The sequence below is a fragment of the Harpia harpyja genome, chromosome 4, assembly GCF_026419915.1.
Source record: "Harpia harpyja isolate bHarHar1 chromosome 4, bHarHar1 primary haplotype, whole genome shotgun sequence".
Taxonomy (NCBI): Eukaryota; Metazoa; Chordata; class Aves; order Accipitriformes; family Accipitridae; genus Harpia; species Harpia harpyja.
The window spans coordinates 69758261-69774365 of record NC_068943.1 but is presented as its reverse complement, the minus strand read 5'-3'; the positions used below and the strand labels follow the sequence as shown (position 1 = coordinate 69774365).

The window sequence follows — 16105 nt, the reverse complement described above, 5'->3', positions numbered from 1 at the left end:
ACAAGTTAAGCACCACTGAGGTGGTTGACTGCTATGGGTCAAGCTGACAATTACGTGGACTGGAACATTCCCTTCTAAGGTTACTGTGAGCAATCCTCACTCACAGGGAACACTGCCTGCAAAAGGATGTAGGACCTGACCATGAGTCGCAATCATGCAGGGATGGAAAAAAAGGTTTCTCAAGGTTGCTTCCATGCATCCTTCAGTTTTCTTAGAGGCCAAGAGAGTATGAGGCAGGAGGCTGCTTCCCCTGACTGCTAGGTCTGTAGAAGGGTTTAATACAGCTTTGTTGGAAAATCTGTGAAAGTGGCCAATAAAACAGTACAGTGCTGCTTAACTTCATTCTCCCTGGAATGCAAGTATTTGTTTTTTCTATAAACCATTCATAAGCTCCAGTTGTCTTTCCCAACTCTGCCGTTCAAATCTACCACTGTTAGTCAAAATTTTTGCATTTTTAGCCTCATCTGTCTGCTGTGGTAAGCTGAAGCTTCTTGCAATCTCCTATAAGTGTCACTGAAAGTGGCGTACATCAGCTCAAGTGATGGATTTTGGAGAAAGTCTGTATGCTCTCCTCAGCTTTTCTCTGCACCCTGCTACCTTGCAGCCTTCTGCACAGTCAGTCATCTGGGCTTTTCTTTCCACCAACTTAAATGTTTTTATTCTGATGAGCTGCACACTATACAGGCTGGCATAAATAATTTTTTTACCATTTGCTAAGTACAGACAGTCTTAGCCTTGTGCAAATAAAAGCAGCTGTGTGCTTAAGGAGTTTACCAGATGTATCTGAGAGTCAAATCTGCCTGTTAGCTGTTGCAATGTCATTGTCAGAGCAAATTCAGGGTTAATTCCCACCTTGATTCAACGTTATGATGCATGTATGTACTGTCAACTTGGGGCTTCTCTTGAGACTTCTTGGTTTGAGGGCACTGGACTGCCAAACTCTGCTTTGACATCCAAAATGCCCAGGTGGCTTTGAAATCCCAGCTGCAATCAGTAACAGGGCAGAGGCTGGCCCTCTCTTGCCCACACATAAAAGATAGAAAAGAGATGTTCTTAGGGGTTGTTACTAGAGCCACTAAAGTTTCTGGAAAAGATCTATTTTAAGCAGAAAACATAATGAAGAGCAGGACATTGTTTAGTGTGGGAGGCAGAAAGTAGCATCCAGAGCAGTGTGGAAAAAAGATGGAGATCCTGACTTGGGTGGTAAGGGAGTTTTGGGAAAAAATATGAAGCAAGAATAGCCTTTATTTCTCTCTATTTATTCATTATGAAGTTTCTCATGAATACTGGGCTCTTGATCCAGAACCTAATGTACACTTTGTGGTTGCACTGGCAAAATGTGTTCCTATGGTCTGTGCAATGTGTAGGAGTGAATGTGAAATACTTCTGTCCTGTGACCAAGTAGCATTTCATGCTTGCTTTGACCCAAATGCAAATACCACAGTGGACACAAAGAGTGAGAATCAGGTCTGGATATTGCACAGTCTGAAAGTCTTCCATAAAGGAAAGGATAGAGAGCAGCAAAGCTGTGGGAAAGGACCAGAGCCTACAAGCAGCACTGCAGGACAAGGGCAATATTTTTTAATGCCAGACTCGCAAACACAAAGTGCTTATGTGTTCGGGAAACTACTAAAGTTCATAAAAATCACTACTTGCTGGCAGTATGGCTGAGAGGTACCTGAGGGTAATCCTGTGCCTTGGGCTTGGGCCAGTTGTGTGGAACAATTTCTGACACCAAAATTATGTTGTTTAGGTGCTCAAATAGTGTTTATGTTGAGGAGTATCATCTATTTCCATATGCTTTCTTATACGGTGGTTCTTCGCGGCAGATGCAGCTCTGGCCCCAAAACTGAAGGGAATGGAGAGCATAGCATGTTCTCCAACGTCTGCCTGCCCTACGTGCAAAGGTGGTTGAGGAGGAATAGAGGACTTCTAACTCCTCCTTGTAAAACTGCCTGATGATGATGTTTATGACTTGCTTTCAACAGGCTGTCTCATATCCTTGATCTACTGTCCTTCATCAGGCATCAGGTTCATGTAAATCAAGTTGCCCACATGCACCCTGAGCTGTAGAGAGCATAAAGTCTGAATCATTCTGATACAAATACAACACTTTCTGACATCAGAAACAAAAGAAAACAAAACTCAAGTACTTTGGCATTCAGCTATTTAGAAGTTGCTTTAAAATACACCCTCCTCCCCATCCTATTTCATAAATTAAGTTGTGATTTATTTCCAAAACACTGATTAATTTTAGTGGCACAGAGTGACTGTGATTTTTAAATGTATTCTGTCAGTGTGCAGCTGTAATTCCAACAAACACCATTCAATTTACTTTGCATTTTTTGGGGTCCTAATAAATGTTGTAAATGTAAAATGTATCTAAATTTCAGTCCTGCAAGCTGTCATTATATAGGATTGTGGAAGATGGTTGCACATATTAGTGAGGAAAGTAACTTACTTTTTTTTTTTTTTAGAGTGGTGGCATTGTTTAAAACTGGGGGCTGGGAAGCTACAGAGTAATATAGACTAGATGGCAAGTATTTGATATTTTAACATTTATTTCCTTTATATAGGTGTGAGGGATGTACCTATATTTTGTCCCATGAATGGCTGAGATTTAATTGCTAGTGCATTTAGCCTCCAACTTACAGAAGGCTTTCTATAGCTCAGTTCAGTTTCAGAATAACTTTTGCATTTGCTCATTTGATGACCTAGTATGCTGGTGAGCTTAGCTACACAGATAATCAGTGGTGAATCAGGAGTTCCAAAAAGGACCACCTGAAACAGCGTGTGGAATAAATTAGTACAGATTAAGACAGTTCTGAAATGCACTCATGTCTTGATTTCTTCACTGAAACAAGACTTCCACTTGAAATAAGGCAGCATTCATGTAGTCCTCATTTGAATGCATTCACTAAATAGAAGATAATATATGGCACAGCATATGCAACTGTCTGGTATCTTAGAGAGCATCTGAAAGACAGAAGCGCTGCAGAAGAATTGTTTCATGCAGTATAAAGAGGTGGATACCAGCAGCTGTTAAGGTAGAATTGGGTACTGGTAGTGATATTCTATCTTTCAGGAAAATGTCGTATAGAGAACAGTGGAATAATTTTCAAATTAAGCATTAAAGAGTAATGCCTGCAAAAGTTGTTTTTGGATATTAGTGATGGTCATGCAAGAGCAAACTATGCAACCCTTTCATAGTGTCAGAAAAATCTTTTTCTTTTCCATCTTTACCTTATAAGATTAACTGTTGTTGTTCCATCTCCAGTTCCTACCTTACTTGAAAATTTTCTGGGGTTTTATCATGTTTATCATTCTTCTAAAGAATCTCAAAGATTTAGGTTCCCATTCACCATTTTTGAAAGCAAAAAATCTGTATAGGTAGTTGTCTCCTTGGAGACAAAGCATCTAAACATCTTTTGACAACCCAGGACATTGGAATTGGAACCCTCAGCTCCAAGTCTCATTGTTTGAAAAAAACACACAATGCAATGTAGGTAGCAGACGACAAATAAAACAGTTATTCTGGATGCTTCAAAGATCTTTATCTACTAATTCTTTCTGGTTTGATGCAGTGAGTGTTCCAAAATAAGAGATGGAAAACAGTGTGATGGTAGTGTCATAAGAACCAAAGTATATGGTATATCTGAGTGCTCTCTCTTCTTTTGCATCCCATGAGCTTGTATCTGAAGACTGAAAATAATTTGCACTAGAAAATCACTAGAAAATTTTAATTTCATTTTACTGCTGTGATCTGGATCTGCTATAAATTGAAGCTGTTCAATGCTATCAGGATTCATATTTGACAAAAATCAATGGCATGCTCTGGCCCCTGAATTTGGAACAAGAGCAAAATTTGAGGAATTTAAAAACAATTGTAGTACAGTTTGTATTCTAAAACATCAGCTTTTATCTCTTTCTTTGGTCTCATTTAACAGAGCGCAGAACAGATCAGTGTGTTGTGCCGAAACTTCCAAGAAGTCCAGGCAAGTGGTATGGAAGGACAGAAGGACAACCAGGATCCACCTCCACGGCCACTGGCTCGCCACCTTTCTGATGCAGATAGATTGAGGAAAGTCATCCAAGAACTTATGGACACTGAGAAATCATACGTCAAGGTAAAAAAAACAAACAAACCAAAACAACCTGGCTAGCTACAGCCTTGGTTTTGAGGCGGACTGTGATTTGTGGATGGTCTTAACATATTTCATGCTTACCTTTATATAACTAGCCCTCTACAAGGGCCATAACCTACAAAGTCTGCTTATCTAATTGTTCCTGTTGTTTTCAGCAGGCTTGCTCCTGTAATAGAGGCTGTAGGATTTGATCTAGTAGCTTTAGTTCTAATCAATTTGTATTTATATTGGAGTGTGGTAATCTGTGGGGAGTAGATACCTGCAATATGTTAATGTAGGGGTTTTCCAGGGGATGTTTCCATAATTTTCCAGACGAAAATAAATCTGGCAGAACAACAGAATAGAGTCTCCTACAAATTAGAAAAAAAAGTTTAATTGTGGAAAATAGTGCATAATTATTTTTGAATCAGCAAAGCTAAAAGGCACAGCTCCAGTTGGTTGTAGCATCACACATATGTTATTTCTCCTCTGACTGGTAAGTCCATAATTTGTTAGATGTACGTCTCTTCTTTTTATAAATCCCAAATTCATGTGGCTGGATGCCAAAAGAAACATGAAAACACTGATTTTATTGACCTTCAGCAAGGAGGAATCATCTACTTTACTGGATCTCAAAACACATACAGATATTGGTACTTGCTGCAATAATGTATATGGAAAAGAGGAGAAAATGCTTTCAGTCTGTTGTTGTTAGTATATCCACAAATACACTAAAACAGCCAGATGCTGTAAAGCTTGAGGAAGCTTTACAGAACACGGACCCCTATGTATGTCCAGCTGATGTTTCTTATAGAGGAATTGCTTCCACAAAGGCACGACCATGGAGGTCACTGACATGTGTGAAATTTTGCACCTGGCAAAATCCTGGCAGGTTGCACATACTCATTACAGTGTTCTCAGGGAGATGCTCATTATTGGTTCTCCATAAGAATTTCTGCCGTGTGTCTTCTTGGGGTCGGAGAGCCCTGCAGTGGGCCCCAGCCCTGCCGTCATGCTTTGGTGTGGGATAGTAAGTCTTCAAAAGTGGCATCATTTCTTTGAAGAAGTGACTGAAAAAGCCCCTAATTGTGTCTTCCCAACAATGTAACTGAACACGTTAATACCTCTAACAAGATTTTAAAATGGTACGTGCCCTTCTGAATATTACTACTGATGTTTAAATGAGTGGCTATTTATATGGTTTATCTAACATGCATGATGGAAACACTTGATGCTGTTCATATACATGGACTCTTTAGAAAGCCATCATCCATAATATTTTCTCCTCATGCTATACTAAAATACAATTTGTTATAATCAAGCTGTAAAGCCTTAAAGATGAAACAAAAACATTACACTAAAATCAATTAGTGTCTAATTTAGCAATCACTTTAGTGCTAACAACACACAGGTGATTTTGTTACAGAAAAGGAATTGTATCTCTAGTTCATTCCCGAAAATTACCCCTATCCTGCAGTTGTCTTATAAAGAACATTTTCAACCTGTTACATAAAAAGTGAATGAGTTCTGTTTCTTGCAGGACTTGAGCTGCCTCTTTGAGCTATACTTGGAGCCCCTTCAAAATGAAACCTTCCTTACCCAGGATGAGGTGAGGGAATAACTGAAAAATGTGGTTTTCATTCTTTTATGGGTTAAGACCTTGGCATTTGGGTTTTTCATTGCTGAGAGCATGACAGAAAAAGCAAACAATGAACATAATAGGAATTACACCCGTCAGTGCCTTTGTGTCTGGTGCGTGCATCACTTCTTTTTTTTAAATGGTAATTGTTCTTCTGACTTAACGCCTAAGAAACCTTTGCTTTTTTGTAAGTTTAACGAAGATGAAAAGATGCCTTTTCAACCTCTGTGGGTCACATCTCCGTAGTGGACTGTTTTCGCAAGTCCACTGTTAGGTGCACTGAGTGCTGTACTTCATAGCCTGATGTTTTTCACAGATGGAGTCCTTGTTCGGCAGTCTGCCAGAAATGCTGGATTTCCAGAAGGTGTTTTTGGAGACCCTTGAAGATGGAATATCTTCTTCCTCAGATTTTAATACACTGGAAACGCCATCCCAGTTCCGGGTAAATATTTCGCCATTTAATACTTTGCAGTGTGCCTGCAAGTGTTTGTGAAAATCTGGCTTTAAGTACTCTAAATTTCATATGGTTGCTTTTGTGTTTGAAGCTTTACTTTGGATTACAGACATCTATTCAGCAGTGAAAGATAAATGGTATTTTTCATGGTTTTATCTTTCTCTTTCCCACGGCAGAAGATACAACATGGAAGATGCAGAGTAGACTTTGAGTATGCTATAAACTAGCAATGCTTATGATGCAGAACTCCATTGTAGAAAGGTTATTGTCACTGGGCTGAATTCTGCCCTGCTCTGTGCTCCTCCCTGCTATGCCCAGTTCCCGCTACAGACTGGGAGCTTTTCCTGTTCAATGCCGAATGAGTTGTTCATGCTGTGAGGTCCAAGAAGAGGGCCTACAAAGTGTAAATGGCTGTAGGCTGTGCCCTCGCTGTGCCGTCTCGCTCATGGTGGCACCACTCAGTACCTGCCCTAACTGTAAGAAGTAGGTTCCCCAGAGATGGAGTCACTGTCACAGGACCAGGCGAAACTGCTGGCAGGTCTCGAAACTGCTGGCAGGTCTTCCGGGCACTTGCTGCCTTTTGTGGTGCAAACATTGATTAAAAAGAGGGGAGAGGGCTGTTCTTTTCCTCCTCCTTCTCCTCCTCCTCCCCCTCCCCCTCCTACTTCACTGCTGCTCTTTCTTATCTTTGCTTTGGGAAGCATTTTTCTAAAAACATCTCCCTCGTGATTCAGTCCTTCCCACATCTTCCCAACCTCCTCTTCATCCAAGAGCATCAGAGGTGCCCTGTAATTACCACCTGCCTGAAAGGAGGAAAACAGTTGGAAAGCAATCCTCTGTATTTGTTTTACACTGTCCCTTCTGCCTTCGGCACTTTTGTGCCTTGCTTCCTGTTGCTCATGTTTTTTCCCAGCACAAGATACCCTGTTACGTGTCTGTTGGTTTCTGTTCCTGTGCTGCCTGAAAGACACAGTAAGACAGAGTGTCTGCAGTGGTGTTACCTGCTCAGGGAGAATGGAGAAAGTTGCAGGCTTAGCCTAAATAGGCTGAACCCTATGCCCAGAGAAATATATTCATGATTTTATATATCTATATCTATATAAATTTTATATGTATATAAATTACATGATATGTATAGAAAGATAGCAAATAATCACACCATCGAGCCTCTGTGTTATGTGCCTGAACATTTATTTAGGATTCTAGTAATGAATTAATATTTTGATTGTGTTGATTTCAGAAATTGCTGTTTTCCCTTGGAGGCTCCTTTCTGTATTATGCTGACCACTTTAAACTGTACAGTGGCTTCTGTGCAAACCATATCAAAGTTCAGAAAGTTCTCGAGAGAGGTAATTTATTGTCTTCCTTATTGTAATTCATTTGCATGTATTTAAACTGCACTGAACTGCCGTAAGAAATCCCATCGACTTGCAGAGAATACTGGTACAAAGCAAGGGCAAGAACTGAAGGGGTTAGATTCCTTTTGTAATATCCAGGCAGTAGCCTGAATAGCTACAAAAGCATCTTCCAGAAGTTTGTGCCATCTGCAGATCCGGTTCATGCTCCAAAAAGAAGCAACAAATGGCAGAATAAGTTAGGAATTAATTCCTCTGCCATCACTTTATTAATTTGATGCAGAAGAAGCCCGTAGCGCAGTGGAAAAATTACATTGAGGAATAATGTCACCTTGATATAATTGCTCTATTAGCCCTTACGTATGTTATTTAATGCAGGAAATCATTATGAAATGAATAGTGTAAACTACTTTGTAAACCATCTGTTGAAAAGGGTGAGGCTTTTGGTGCTGGTTACAAGTTGCAGCTCTATGCTTTCAAATTATCGTAGCTTCTATGACTTCCATGTCCAACTGACCAACTCTTTTATTTACATCTAGCCAAAACAGATAGTGCCTTTAAGGCCTTTCTGGATGCTCGAAATCCCACAAAGCAACACTCGTCTACACTGGAGTCATATCTCATAAAGCCTGTTCAGAGAGTGCTGAAATATCCTCTGCTTTTAAAAGAGCTGGTGTCTCTGACAGATAATGAGAGTGAGGAGCACTATCATTTGACAGGTAACTTCGTCCGTTCTTCTACAGGAATGAATATGAGTTAAGTTTTATTTCCAGCCCTTGCTGAAGATGCAGGTAGCCATTCTGGTAGATGTCACAGAATTCATGAAAACCTAGAGAGAATTTCCTCCCTCTCCTTAAAAACAGTAAGTAGCTTTTTCATGCTTTTAGCAAGAAGTCCTACCTGGTATGTCCAAGTCCCATGGAGAAGTAGATATGCCGAGAATTTGCCATGACAAATAGGACGGTGGTCTTTCTCCTCAATTCTTGCACAGGAGCATGTTGGGTCATAGTGTTTTTTCCCACTTGGGAGACACTGACCAAAGCTCCATCTTGTGGTTATTACTCAGTTCTTACATGTGTCAAAGTTTAACAATGCCACAGAAAGAAATTTTAGCTGTTTGAGGTTTGGCTGTGACTCTTGCTTGCATATAAGAGATCTGTGTCAATGCTTTGCAGTCTTCCCACGTAGAAAGACTTGTCTGTCTAATATATATTAGAGTTGATTGCTTTTCTAGGCTCACATGCTTGGGACTTCACCCTGGCAAATGCCAGTTCAGGTCTGTCAGCACCTGGTGGATAAAAGTTTAGAGATTTATTTTATGGATTGATTGTCAGTTTAACAAAATAGATTCAGGCAAAATACACTGTCAGCAAAAAGTCATGAGGCTGTTACTGACTTAATACTGTTCCCTTGCCCTTACAACCAAGCTGGGGGTGACTTACTTGCAGGTCAGGGTGGATGCCAAACTGCTAAAAGGCTGCATGTTAAGAGCTGGCAGGACTGGGGAAGCTAAGTGCCCTTCTCCAACTCCTTTCTGAATTAACACAAAAGTCTAATGAAATCTAGTGTCATTCTTGCCTAGAAAACAAAATGTAAACAAAACCTGGCCACCAGCATTTAATTTCATGGATACAATCCATGAGGAACTTGTACAACCTAGCACGGTCTTTCTTTGTCTATTCTGTGGTGAGCCAAATGCAATTTGTTTCTATTAAGGCTCATCAGATGACTTACCCTAGTATGGGTGTAGATTACTGTAGAGATCCTAGTGGCCCTATATATACAAGATGTAAAACCTAACCGAGTTTACTGTCCTGTTGATAGGAACATTCATATATTTGGGGGGTCATCACTGGAATGCTTATTGCAGCCTTTTCAGGCACTTAAGACACTAGACGAGCATTTTTTACTTACTCTGATCAGGAAGCATACCTCTACTATTGCTATGAGAAAGCACTGATATGAAGCTAGAATTCTATTCACCAAACCTTGGGAACACTGCGTCATTTTGCCTGCCTCAAGTGGAATTCAATAAAAAATGTCATCTTTAGAAGATACAATTGAATTACATAGCTGTCTATGAAATTTTTAAACCTTATAGAAGCGCTGAAGGCAATGGAAAAAGTAGCAAGTCATATCAATGAGATGCAGAAGATATATGAAGATTATGGCACTGTATTTGACCAACTGGTTGCAGACCAAAGTGGAACAGAGAAGGAGGTAAGAGAAAGAACAACATGTTTTATTCACTCCTGAAGCATTATCCTGCTTGCCATTGGGTGTTTTCTCTCTTCCTGAGGTAATTTTGGGAACTTATTTGTGCTGGCATTCCTTCTTTCTCCTTTAATATTTTGACTTCCATTTCACATCTGCCTGTCAAGTTTCTTTTTGTCAGTAGGTTACGGTAAAATTTTCAGACAGCTGCCAGAGCCGCTTTCTGGACTGACAGGAATTGCAAGCAGGAGTAGACGTAATTCTCAGTAGGAAAAAATCCTCCTCTTCTCAAGTGTTGCAGAGATTATCCATGCCCCAAGGCATTCAGATTTTATGCTTAGAGTTCTTAAGATATTTTTTCACCCGTACAAATGAAAATGGCAATTTGAGGGATTTCACATTAAGGTCTGCTATTCTCATTCTCTACACTTACAACGCTGAGGCATCCATGGGTATTTGTCAGAACAAAACCCATTACTTAGACTGTGTGCACACATCTCCCAGAACTGGGGCAGCAAGGTCTCAACTTAGCTATTTACATCAACCGATTACTAAGCAGATCAAATCCGTAAAGGTGAAGATCAGATATGAGAAGTGCCTCCTAGTAAAAGCCAAATCACCCCCGTTGGCTACCCGGTTTCCCATCATTTATGGGGAAAGAAAACTTGACAGCCTGGGAGATTCTTCACAGTGTTACGTTGTGTCCCACAGAAGAAAGCAGCCTCAGATTACAAGATCTCCATTAATTCTGCCAGTGTCATTAATACTAATTATTCTATAGAAATTAAAGATATAGCTAATAAATCAGCCAGTTCACAATTGGCTATATGTAAGTGACAGATCATCAGATCAACTTAATATTCTTCTAAGTTATTAATAGCAAGAACTTCTATCCAGCTTCCATAACTTAGGGGCTATTACTTTTTATAGTTGTTACCTATTTTAAAAAGGAGATTACTCACACTTCTCCTGCCATAGTGCGGATCCCTCTGCCTTTCTCTCTGTACATAGAGTAAATACAGAAAACATAGATCCTTACAGTTATTGATGTGTACTCATTAACATTTTACATATGTGGATCGCAGCACTGATGCGTATATTTATATTATTTATTTATATTATCTACTGTTATAATTTAATACAGGTGACAGAGCTCTCAATGGGAGAACTTCTGATGCACTCTACAGTTTCCTGGCTGAATCCTTTCCCATCACTGGGCAAAGCAAGAAAAGACCTTGAACTTACAGTGTTTGGTAACTGTCTTCCTTAATGGCTCTCTGCTCTTTCAAATCTAAAGAATACCACATTAAATCTTCTTACAAGATGAAAGCCACCATCTCCTTTCCCTGTTGCCATGTGATACCTAGGGTAGACTTACATCTGAAAAAACACATAGCTGTATTTCCTAATATGAGGAAAGTTTCCATTTGTTAGTTTGCTGTTGCTGTTTGCTCAGTGAGCCAACCTCAGCTGCTCTCCTGCCTGTATGTAAACTATGGGAATCAGTGATTTTCAAGAGGCAATTTTCTCTTTAGAACAATCTGCTAAACCAAGCTTTCAAAGGAGGCTAGTAGGAAAATCATGATTTATTCTACTCTTGTGAATTCAGGCTAAATTCTGCTTTACAGCTACTGCATCAAAATCCCCATCCAGATTATTTTAACCTGAAAAATGGATGTGGAAATGAGAGCATACAAACAAGAGTTTTATTAAATAGTATATATACAATTAATAATTTCATAATTAGCTAAGTAATGAAATCTTCTAGTGAAACATCTTAGGCACTTGTCCATTTCTTTAAAAAATATTTCTTTAAAATGTCATTGGATAAACACCTACAGAACAACTCCAGGTTGTTGAGAGACAAGTTTCTCTTTCTCAGGGCTGTTGTGCACTCCTTCCCTGGGAAGCATGACAGGTTAGGGGAAGGGATGCTTCCAACAGAAGAACAAACAGGAACTACCTGCCAGGTTCCTTGGATGAACTTCTCTGATCTGTGTATGCCAGATGCTTCCCAGCAGGACATGTGTGAATGAAAGGACTCTTGCCTGATACTTAGCTCGTCTGCCACTTGGGCAACCGAATTTTATTCTCACTTCGAACCCTATGCGGGCAGCTTAGAAAATGCACCCAATATGTGGAACTGAAGGAAACTGCTAAGCTCTGGGGTTAATGCTGTACTCAATATGGCCATGTCCTGGTTTCACATAGGGATGAGACTCAACTGCATACCATCGCCCCTTTCTCCTCTTCCAATGGAAGGAAACGTGGATGCGTAACCTGGCATAGAGCTATACTGCCCTAGAGTCTGATCTGGGATCCAGGACTGCTCTGCAGAGTCATCCCTTAGTTTGACCTGCAGCTTCAAGGCCCCCGTGTTTCTGTTCTTCCTTACAGATGAGAGAGAACATGTCTCTGCCTCCCTGGAGGCTGAAAGATTAGGTAATGTTAGTGAGCCACTCCAGTTGGATGTTGTGGAAGCAAGAGAATTCCAGCAGATGGAAAAGTAGGAATCGAGATGTTCGACTTTCCAACTAAACAAATGCTGAACTGCAGGAAGAACAGACTTTGCGTCCTTTTTCACAGCACTCTCTTGCTATAGGCCCTTCACTGCACTTGAAAATGTCCACTGATTACAAAAAGAAAATCTGAACCTTTACATCTAACCTATGTCTGCTGTATTTGTTTATGTGAAGACTTAAAGGAGCAGGTTGTAGCTAGTTTCAGAATAAATGTGTAGAATGGCTTAATCCTAAATGTTCAGAACAAAATCTGAGGAAAAAATACTGCCATTGCATGAAAAAGAATAGGATGAAAAACCCAGTTGTCATCCTAATACAGGGCAGGTGCTGTTCAATCAGTTTGCTTATCTCATCCTTCACATTCACATGACTACAATAATCAGCTTCTCCAGGATAATATTTTCATTGAATAGTACACCTTAATTAACAGTTTTCCTTTTTTTTCTTTCTTTTTTAGTTTTTAAGAGGGCTGTAATACTGGTGTATAAGGAGAACTACAAACTGAAAAAGAAAATGGTAAGTCTGGTATCAGTGGACGTGGTGGGTGTTCATGCACAGGATCCTACTGCAGTGTGAGATGGACAATACCGGTATTGAAGGGGGAGTGACTGCGGTGAAATGCCACCTTCCCTCACTAGACTGGAATTCTAGCTGTCACAGCTAAAACAAGTGCTCAGTATCTGTGTAGCCATAATTTTTCTTTTGTTACTTAGTAAGCAGCACCATCTTCTCTATGTGAGCCCCATGTTAGTTCCATCAGGTGGAATATGAAACATTGCTATGTAAGAATCATTAATTCTTCCAGATGGCATTTTCGATGGCTTACCTTAATGTAGTGTGTAGGTTAAAGACCTGTGTTTATAGACCCTTGATCACCCTGGAAGGAAAGGAAAAGGGGCATTATAAACATAACCTCCTCTGTCCCCATTTACAAAACTGGAATGCTGAAGTCAAGTAGCAAGTTGTATATCCTGAGTACCAGTGGTGAAGTACTGCACCATGCTTGCTTATCGTAACAGATGGAGGGGCACTAAAAGTAGCAGCAGCACCTACATCATTAATGTAGTCTGCTAATCAGCGGGTTCCTTCATGGGAAACTTGTTCCCTAGTAGTACTTATATGCAAAGTATTATTTTTATCCATTAAAAACAAGTGCTTTCAAAAGTTGAAATTCCAAAGGTTGTGTCTATCACCATTTCAATTACGTTTACAAGCACATAGTAGGGTACTGAAGGAAAGAGTCTAATGAATTTAGTTTCTCTTCAGAGGCAGGTCTTTTAAGAGTAACACAAAAAACTCCAACGTGTTTTACTTTTACTTCTTAGAAATATCCTTCTTGGTTTTCTTTTTGCAGCCTACTAATGTTCGTGCTGCACATACTTATGGTGACTTGGATCCGTTTAAATTTCGTTGGCTGATTCCTTTATCTGCTCTTCAAGTTCGACTGGGGAACACAGCAGGTAATTCCCTTGCACTGAATACTTTAGGATTGAATGCTTTTCTGGGATTTTGTAATACTGCTTCTTCGACATGTCTTTGTGGAGCCTATGGAAACAGGCAGGTGTGGAGAAAATAGTATCTACTGTTGTCTCTACACTCAGGGGTACAGGCTTGAGATATTAACAGACTTTATTTGGTATGTTGGCTTATTCCATGAGTTCAGGAAGATACAACACGATGTGAAGGAATGACAGAATGGAAATCCCCAATGAAAAGATACCATGAACAGGAAGGTGATTCACCATGGTTGACGTCCTGGTGACGCCCTTATGCTGTGTGTGTGCTGACCCTTGTATTTTTCCAAATGTGGGAAAGTTGACTGTGTAATTTGTGGTAGTAGAGGGCTGTGTTTTTATTTTCCCTTTGAGTTGATCTTTATGATCCTATCCAGTTCTGTATCTTCTGTAAAGTGTTACTAGGTGTTCAGAGCAAATAAATGCTTTGCGCACCTGGGAGAACGCCTTTTAAGGCTGGAAGGCAGTGAGAAGCAGTAAGAATGGGGGAAAGGAACTCTCCAAGAGAGAAGTTAGCAAAGGCAGCACTAGGCTGCTGCAACAGGATTGTTCAGGGGACTTTCCTTTGAGTTCTGTCTTGGGTGAGATCTTCTGTGGACCCACCCATGGCTATGTTAACACTGCCTTCAGGAGCGGAGGAGTTCTCCACTGGTCTTTCTAATGCCGAAGGTTTTGTGAAGTGTATACAAAAATGAAGTTTCCTTCCATGCACAGGAACAGAGAACAGCTGTATCTGGGAGCTGATTCACACAAAGTCAGAACTAGAAGGCAGGCCAGAAACAATTTTTCAGTTGTGCAGCAGGTAAGCTTTACATGGAGGTTGTATTTGACAAATCACATTAATGGAATTAAAAAAAGAAAAGATTTTTCCCCTGCGTGACCTTTGCGTCAGCACTTCTAATGTGGTCTCACTCTTTGAATCCAGGCACTATGCCAGTGTTTAACTGCATAAAGTATAACAATTTGAAACCGGAGTGAATTTGGCACAGTGATCCAACATCAGAAATCTGCATAGACATATGATCATAAGTTCCTGTACGATATGGGTAAAGTAACTGATTTTATCAGAGTCTCAGCTGGTTAGCAGAAATTACTTTGTGATAAAGACCACTTAAGGGGTGATCCCTTGGTACAGAAGTTACCTTTCAGGCTGTTTTTCTAAAGGGAAGTAACCAAGATCTCAAAACACAGAGCGTGTGAAATGCCTAACAAGACATAAAGATGTTAGCTGCAAAACCACTACTAAAGCAAGCTACTGAAAAAAACCCACTGCGTTAAAGCACATCAGCAGAAAGGAGGCAGGCAGATTTTATCCCAATAGTGTCTTACCTCAGTGGGGAAAATTAGGTTATCTGTTTTCTTAAACTTGCAGTGACTGTGAGAACAAGACTAACATCGTGAAGGTGATCCGTTCTATTTTGCGGGAGAATTTCAGACGTCACATAAAATGTGAGCTACCGCTGGAGAAAACATGTAAAGATCGCTTTGTCCCCCTCAAGAACCGTGTACCTGCAACAGCCAAATTGGGTAAGAAACACGTTCTCAAAGTGAAAAATGGAGTCTGGACTCCAGCACTGGCAGAAGGTTCGCAATTACCATGACTGTAGTGTGTCATGTGCCAGACCCACAAATCCCATTTTTTTTCAGGAAGGTGGTAGAGTTTCTGCACAACTAAATACGTGACAGGGGCTAGAGGAGATAAGCAAGCTTGCCATCCCCTCCCTGCCAGTGATGTGTCATTAGCTCTCTTAAGGGAAGACTTAATAAGGCCCAAATTAATTTTGCTGGAAAGAAGCAGACTCCCTTTGGCATGCAGTGTTTGTACTCTTTCCTCTGGGTTCCCTTTAGTAACTCAGCCCTAATAACATTTAAAGCTAAAACAGCTGGCAAAAGGCAGGGGTCTTGCTTCTTTCAGTGCACTAAATCTGCATCCCAGCAGATACCCTAATTAAGTACAGGCTTCAGACATTTTAGTTAAATGAGTAGCTACTAGTATTTCAAATTCTCTATCTGATCAGTTGTCTGTAAAATCCCCTTAACATCACAGGAACTGGGACAGTTCAATTCCCCCCTACAACCTGACCTGGCCCTCCAGTGTTTGAGGTGCCTGAATCAGCCTTGCTTTCCTGCAGATGTGTGTAAATCATTACTACAATTTTTGGAGGATTTTGTATATATTACACATGAAGGCAAGCATATAGCCCTGGGGTTGGTGGAATGAAAACTCTTGACATGGGATTGCACTGTTGGTATCACAATGCTGATACATCTGACTTGGGATGA

At 40.3% G+C, this 16105-nt stretch overlaps 1 protein-coding gene across 4 annotated transcripts in view; it reads left to right on the top strand.

Moving 5' to 3' along the window:
- Positions 1–16105, top strand: part of TIAM2 (TIAM Rac1 associated GEF 2) — a 90789-nt gene that overhangs the window by 72827 nt on the left and 1857 nt on the right. For all 4 annotated transcript variants that reach the window (XM_052784666.1, XM_052784664.1, XM_052784663.1 and 1 more), the window contains 11 exons: positions 3948–4127; positions 5665–5733; positions 6080–6205; positions 7458–7566; positions 8112–8291; positions 9674–9792; positions 10931–11039; positions 12766–12824; positions 13663–13768; positions 14537–14624; positions 15195–15349. In XM_052784666.1, coding sequence (XP_052640626.1) covers positions 3948–4127; positions 5665–5733; positions 6080–6205; positions 7458–7566; positions 8112–8291; positions 9674–9792; positions 10931–11039; positions 12766–12824; positions 13663–13768; positions 14537–14624; positions 15195–15349 — 1300 coding nt within the window. The remainder of the gene's footprint in view (positions 1–3947; positions 4128–5664; positions 5734–6079; positions 6206–7457; positions 7567–8111; positions 8292–9673; positions 9793–10930; positions 11040–12765; positions 12825–13662; positions 13769–14536; positions 14625–15194; positions 15350–16105) is intronic.